A 7,810-nucleotide genomic window follows, 5' to 3' on the forward strand; every position below is an offset into this window, starting at 1 on the left:
CCAAGAGCTGACCTGATTCAAACTCAGAGAAGACTCTTCCAGTACCTCAACTTGTTCAGTTGTAGAATGTAGGAGATCTCTCCTTTGCTAAACCTTTGTGGGCTTGAGAGCATGACCAGCTCAGAGAGAGTTGGGTAATTTGGCATAGACCTCAGGGTGTGAAAACAGAAGATACTATTTCCATTGTCTGACTCCAGAGCACTGCTTGTTGCAGTAGACTTCTTCAGAGCATGTGTAGCTATTGGTCAGATGCTGCACAGAACATTGTCCAAACATGGTGAACGTAGCCATGTCAGCTGTCCTGCTTGGGCATCTTCTGCTGGAAAACAGATGAAGAGGAGTGAAGAGAATACTGTGATGTGACTGGATGTAAAGTTACCCTTGAGTGGGACTCACTGTTTGGTTTGTTCTTTGCTGTAGAATTACTGCTCGTCTTTCAGATCCTTTATTTGACTGATGGGGTATAAAAGTGTAGTGCAGTATATTTCTCAGTGTCTGTATTTCTCCTTTTTTTTTGTAGAAGCCCAACCCACAGTAGGAGCAGAGAAAAAGGAAGAGTCTGATTCTCCTTGGGATTCTGAGGTACTTTCTGTGATATGTGCATCTCCCCGGTCTGTGGGAGAGCCAGATGAGAACTACGTGAGAGCTTGCCTTTGCGTTGAGCCCTGCCCCTGGTGAGGCTTATTTACCCCATATTGCTGCTGCTCTATGTCCTGTATCTGAGGGTCAACGAAATACTTGTAGTGTAGGTTCTGTGTGGAGATAGTACTGGGACAAAGTTAGGTTAAGCTTCTTGTATCGGCCCTTTGGTTGCAGGCTTTTGAGTTGATTTTCTAGCACAGTAGTGAAACAGAATAACTACTTCCCCTCTAGCCTTTGTTGTTGGGAAAAAAACTAATTCCCCACTCCTTTCTTAAAAATACAAGACTTTCTAGATAGCTTAATCGCTATCAGCTTTGCCTTTTTGGCCTTTAAGCAAATCAAATCTTGCTTTTGCAACGTAGTGATGCACTCACTCAACATTGTGGGACATGTGCCCCAGCAATGTAGGCTGATATTTGAATGCCAGGTGCAAATTTGATGCCAATGTTCAATCAACACAGAGCTGCAGCTTCTTGTTCACAATCAACATCTTGATTTCCTGTGTTAATTTCTTGTGTGGCTCTGTGATTTGCCAGCCTTAATCAACATTATGGAATAGTTTAGATGAATTGTGAGGATTTTTTTGCCCTTTTATTTAAAATGCAAAAGCCTTTCTTAGATTTTATTTTAAAAAAATTGTTTTGTACAAATACTTACGCGTATGTACTGTATTATACAGCCGTGTTCTGAAGGTTCGAGGAAAGCATCTCCTCCTGTGTTTCTCCCACCTGCAGTTGAACATGGAGTACGCTTGCAGAGTGTTTCAGGGGAGCACAACAAGGGTAACTATCTCATAGATTGGATTTGTCTGTGTTTATAGACAAGTGAACTTTTTCTTTTGTTTTCCTTGTTAGTCCTGTTGTTCAGTGAGTATGTGCTGTAGCAATGAAGTGCTTGGCTGATGTTAATTAACAGCAGTGAACACTGAACTTGCTAGCCTGCTTGATTAGTCCAGGCGGTTCTTGCGTTCATTATGTATACTTTTTGGATATGTGTTTGTTCGGGTGTTTTTCTTTGCTTTAGGTGGTTGCTTAAAGTGGTGAGAGTGGTATCTGGTTTAAGATTTATCTGTCTGAGGATTTGGATATTTCTGGATAATCAGCAGAAGAAAAATATCATTTGGTTAATCTTTTTGTTTGTTTATTTAATTTTTTTTAGTTTCCTGTTTTTCTTTAAAACTAAAATATGTGGGCAAATTCTTGTTATGTTGCTGCGGGTTTCCACCTGCAGCTCATGGCATTTGCTTTATGACCATCCTGATTGATCATAAGTGTGCTGGAAAGTTTTGCTATTGGAATAAATCTTTTATCTTTTTGAGAGTGCTTTGGCAATGTGGCTTATAATATGGATTCAATGACATAGCCTAAAAGGCAAGTCCAATTTTATTTTTGTAAGCAGACACCAAATCTTAGCAAGCTTCTGGAATCCATAAATCAACTTACCAATTGTCTTTAATGTCTGCTTCATATGATTCTTCTAAGCTTGAAATCAGTGTGGGAGGGGTGAAGAGGTGACTGTGGTAGTCTTTCTAATGTATTTCCATGTTACTTGACCACCTAGTGTTCGAAAATCAAGTCTTGATGATTTGTTTTTAGTATTTATTTAAATCTAAAAATTATTTTGTGGAACAATTCGTAGAAGCATTTTGTATGCTTGTTTCATGAATGGAGTCGTAAAGTATAAGATGACTGCAGCACAGGGCAGTAGGTTGTGTGAGTTAGGAAATAAAATTTGACACTAAACTTGAAAAAGATTTGGAATAACGCACATGTTGTGCATTACAACCAAGCAATGTTTGTATCATTTATTTCCTTGCAAACTGATCCAGAGAGGTCAGTTGAGAACCAGATTGTTTTTACCTCATTGAATGATGTTTGTATGAGGTTGCTGTGTCTGTACCCTTGCTCTCCATAAGCTGTTAATGAGAAAGTAGCCTCAACATTATGCACTGCTAGAATAGAAGTAGTCATAGTTCTGCTGGGTTCTTTCTTGATTGGTCATTAAGAAGCCAAAGCTATCTGCTCTAATTAATTTTTCCAGAAAGCAGAATTCAGCTTCCAAAAGGAACAAAATATTTTAATCTTGTTCTCTTAATAGACATGACTTAATGCTTCACATGAATTGTTGTCATTCTGTGATTTGATTCTTTTTTTTTAATAAAAGTTGGATGATGGGAATTACTCTGTATTTCTTATATACTACTACAAGTTCTGTGTGATAAGATAATTGGATATTAGCTATTTCACTCTCAATGAAGTAATTTGTGCAAGAAACAATTACAGAGCCTACTAATGTTGTAAAGAATAAAAGATATCTTCAATTAAATAAAATAACGCTTTCATTTTTCATCTCCAGGCTTTTCAGAGAAACCCAGTAATTTGCAGGTAAATGCTTTTCATTGAAATCTACTTGTCCTGCTCATTAATGAATATGTAGTTACTTTGAATGTATGGGTGTTTATTTTTCATTGGTTTGTCTTTCATAGTTAAAGGTTTCTGCAGTTTTAGAGATGAATGAAACATCTTCAAAAACAGAAAAGCAAAAATCAGGTAATGATGTCTTTTATATTCTGATTTTAGCTTCAAAATCTTTCTGATAAGCATATTTAATTAAGCATTTGATTCATTTGTTTTGCAGATCCACAGGAGAAATTGAGTGTAGATGATATTGAAGGTATTTATAAATAGTTGTTGTTTTTTTTTTGTCATGTCCCTTTGTGGGCAGATACATTGTAGTTGTAAATTCTTCATATTAAATTAATGTTTTGCTAGCAAGATGTTATTTCAGCAGCAGATTTAATGAAATATGGCTCTATCTTTGGGTGTTTTCTCCACTACAGCTCCATTCAACATTTCTAAACATCCTTCTACAGTGTAAGGTTCCTCCAGCATACCTGCTATCATCACCCCTTGTCAGGCAGTCCACATTTACTCATTTCCTTCTCATTGCCAAATATACCAATCTGCAGAGGAGCAATAGGGGTCATGTCCTGTGTCTGATTCCTGGCTAGGGTCTGCAGGTGGAGCTGTCCAGGAGCTGCAGGTGGGACAGAATGGGTGATTCACAGGCTTATGCTTCATTAGCATGATTGATTATTTACCTGGCTTTTTCTTTGCCTCTCTGGCAGTTGTATGAAAACATGTATTACATATGCTCTTCCAAAGCCATCCTCTCGTGTTTTGTTTAAACTGGCCACTGAGTTTAGAGCTAGTGGAAGGACATGGGAAAGAGAGTGTAGGTGGGAGGTAGTGAGTGGAAGTATGTTGGCAGGTATTCCTTTTGGTTGGGAAAGATAAATAAAAGTGAAGCAGCTAGATCATTTCTTATACATGGGAGAGAGTATATCTAACCTCAATGGGTTCTTAGTTTCTTAATTCTGATATATGTGAATTTAAGTATTTGTTAGCGAGATACAAAACAGTTCCCTATTAAGGTCTTAGAATTTCTACAACGAGCCCTGAAAATTACAAATCAGGTGAAAACCTATATAAGCAAGCATATGAAGTAGATGATTAGATAAGAGTTCAGAAATTGCTTCAAGCTGTTTGAAATCCATGTCTTGGGAAAAAAGGTACTGTTTCTTTTGATGACAATAGAGGTTAAGCTTCTTTCTAGAAAAAAAATGTACGTGTGTTTGCATAAAGAAAAGGAGATTCTCTACTGCAGTGATATTGTTTTTGTAAGATGCACAAAAGGTGGTTAGAATCATTGAATTATAGAATTGGGCTGGAAAGGACCTTTAAAAATCACCTAATTGAAACTTCCCAGCTGTGGGTAACCTGTTGCAGTGCCTCATCACCCTCATCAAGAATTTATTCCTTATATCTAATCTGAACGATCTTTTAGTTTAAAACTGTTACCCTTTGCTCTGTCACTACAGGCCATAGTTAAAAGTCTTTCGTGTAAGCCCCCATTAATTATTGAAAGGCCATCATACGGTCTCTGCAAACTCTTATATTCCCCAACTCTGTCAGCTTTCCTCATAGGAAAAGTGTTCCAGTCCTCAAATTGTTTTTTGAGACCCTTCCCTGGACCTGCTCTAGCCAGAGATTTTTTGTGCTGGGGGCCCCGGAGATGAACTCGGTGCTCCTGGTAGGGTTTTGAAAGAGTGGAGTAGAAGGGGACACCACCTCTCTTGGCCTGCTGGCCATGCAGTGCTTCTTTTTTTGTGGCCCAGGGTGCAATTGGCTTTTTGGACTGCAAGCATGCATTCTCAGCTTATATGTAATTCCTCATCCAGCATTATCCCCAAGTCCTTTTCCACAGGACTGCTCTCAGTCTGTTCATTGTCCAGCCTGTGCTGAAGCTGATGACTTCCCAACCCAGGTGCAGGATCTTGCGCTTGGCCTTGCTGAACATCATAAGACCTGCTTCTGTAGGCTGTCAGTATCTGTCTGAATGCGATCTCTTTTCACTAACATATCAGATACACCACTTGGCAGCACTTCCCTGTCTACCAAAGAATCCATCCATGATATTTCTCCAATTTAGAGAGATGAGCTCTCTAGGTAGCTAACATCAGTTGCTATTTCTTTATCCTCCACTCTAGTCACTCCATAATAGAAGGTTGTCTGGGCCTTGGAAAGTACCTCCTTTCTTAAACTCTTTAAAAACAAGTGTGATGTTTCCCTTTCTCCTGTCACTAAGGGTTTTACCTGACTGCCACAACTCTTTAAATATGGTGGATAGTGACTTAGCAACCTAATTTACCCATGATCTTGGAGGTCTTTTCCATCCTTTGTGTTTCTGTGATTCTGTGAGTTCTTGTTTTGTCTGTTTTATGTAGTCATGTGAAATGTAGTCCAGTGATGGTGTGGGACGTGGCAAAGTTAGATAGGAAAAACAGTCTTTTCATAGCTCATTTTATGTCATCATTTCATGTATTTTCTGTTCATCCTTCCTCGAGTCTGTTTTTTTTTCTATAATCCATGTATTTGCTCAAAGATCAGGTATTAAGAAATATATGTGAAAGTTTGTCTCAAACTCCTATGTTTGGGTTTCAGCAAGCTGTATTTCTTCTGCAGAGTGTTATAATTCCTATGGTACAAGTATTTCTAACTCTAAAAGGGTTAAACAAGACCCTTTGTGGCACAAAACAAGGAGAAATGAAAGTAGCTAGAGGAATCTAGCCGATTGCTGTCTAGCATACAGTGTGTCATGTATGTATAAATATAGTTCTACATGTAAACCATTTGAGATTCTTAAAGGTGTATTTCTGACTGATTTTCATCAAATTTCCCTTAGGAATGAAAGGGAAAATGCCCTGAGAGGGATTAGTTCGCACAGAGGCATCTTCAAACTGTTTTGTAATATTATGTTCAAATCGTAAATAATCATACGCTTGAGAGGCTGTGTTAGTTTGTGCTATTTTCTCACAAATGCAATGATTCAGGATGTACTCTAGGTATAATTAATTTGTAATAAGTCATGTTCGTTATAAAGATGTAATTTTTTCACTGTAGGTGAGCGCTCAGAATCTACCGTTCATGTGTCGTCATCAGCTAAAAAAGAGATGGTCAAGGATGCCACTGAAAACTTTGGGAGGCAGGTATGTGAAACCAAATATTGTGTTTTTCCTTGCATGCAATTCTGAGAAACAGTGCAGTCATGTGGTGGGTTTTTTGTTTTTTCCTATGCAAAATACATACTCATTTGGGAGCAAAATTTTATATCATGTGATTATTTCTTTGACAAAACACGCCAGATTTTCCTCTGTGTATTAGAAAGATTAAATAAAAACCTGAAATATGATCTGTCAGTGCTTTCTCTGCCTCTGCAAAATATCTCCTTATCTGATCAAGTTAGTAAGTGTTCGAAAATATTTTTTGAAGGTCATTATAGAGGAATATAGGCTAGGCGTCCTGTTTGTATTGAGCATACAGGACTGGATAGGGATCTTCATTGAGTGTCTGGAGTCTTCTGTAATACCTCAAGGGAAGTGGAGGAAGTAATGTCATCATACATCCAAGGCACTGTGGAAGAGGGATGTGATTCATTTCAGCAGGTAGAGAGCGGAACTTAAGTATTGGAAGGTGGTAGCAGATGTGCAAAGTGAATGGAGCTTGGAAATGAAGTGGCTGAGACAGGTGGTGACTGAGATGCTCTCCATTGTGAAAGACTTTTGTGGAGTTACGATGTGGAAGGAGAAAAGGGCCTCTATAACCAGAGTAAGAAGGACAATAGTTGTGGTTCCTTGGGATGCCAAGGCTGCAGACCTTGTTCAGAAGGGAACACAAACCAAGGGCAACTTTGCAGGGACTGTGAAGTCAGAGATAGTGAGAAGGCTGGAGAGAGGAGCTGGTCAGTGAGCTTGAGGCATGGTACCGTTTGGATAGATGTCTCAGTTCTTGATTTTGGGCTGAGGGCAGGAATGAACAGGTATTCCTTGTAAATATTTGTCTTGGGAGCTTGGAATAGAATTTAATAATTCTGACTCTGAGGAGCATAAGTGATTGTAATGTAGCCAGTCCCTTGTTGTGGTTAGTAAAAAAGCTTGTTATGATCACTCACGCTTGTTATGAACGCTAACCAGCAGGGGGTTTAAAGGGACAGTCAGTAGAAAGTAATGGAGTATGGGAAAATTTGGGCAGTTGTGTTTTCTGTTGTTACTGATTGGTTTTGATCTGTTTGATTGGTTTATGTTTCTAAACTAGATCCTTCTGTTTTGAGGAAAAAATAAATAAGGTATCTTTGTTTTGTTGTTGTTGTATGATGGGATGAGTTTGCAATGTAAATTATATGGCTTAACGGTAATTTCATTTTTCTTGGTAATTTTTCTGTCTTTACCTGCTTACTTAAGGATAAATATGTTTTAGAAACTACCAACTTGATAGAAAATACAGCACATGAAAAGCAGACTGACAAAGCAGAAATTTCTCATCAGAAATTTCTCATCAGGAAGCCCTAGCAGAAAATGAGGAATCCCACAGTGCTGACAAGCAGTTAAGTCTAAAGCTTCCCCAGGCGGAACCCGCACTGCCGTACCCCAGGCGGGACCCTGGTCCCGGCTCCAGCTCCCGCTCAGCGCAGCAGGTTTGCTGGCCCAGACGGGCTGCAACCAGGGCAGCAGTTTATGCAGCCCGGGCTGGGCTCCGAGGGGCACGGGAACGGGCTGGGAGCTGGGACAGTGAGGAAGGGAGCAGAGGAGGTCAGCGTGCTCTGCTGCCCG

General features: G+C 39.3%; 1 protein-coding gene across 1 annotated transcript; it reads left to right on the forward strand.

Moving 5' to 3' along the window:
• Nucleotides 1–520: 520 nt before the first annotated feature.
• Nucleotides 521–7,549, forward strand: LOC146756860 (uncharacterized). The gene is made up of 6 exons (XM_085523826.1): nt 521–1,424; nt 2,998–3,026; nt 3,128–3,191; nt 3,280–3,315; nt 6,105–6,190; nt 7,442–7,549. Exons 1-6 carry the CDS (start codon nt 1,304–1,306, stop codon nt 7,547–7,549), a joined length of 444 nt encoding a protein of 147 aa, XP_085379952.1. The 5' UTR covers nt 521–1,303.
• Nucleotides 7,550–7,810: the final 261 nt, after the last annotated feature.

This window comes from Coturnix japonica, chromosome 25, assembly GCF_054131305.1.
Source record: "Coturnix japonica strain WE chromosome 25, WE-NBRP24, whole genome shotgun sequence".
In the NCBI taxonomy this organism is placed as follows: domain Eukaryota; kingdom Metazoa; phylum Chordata; class Aves; order Galliformes; family Phasianidae; genus Coturnix; species Coturnix japonica.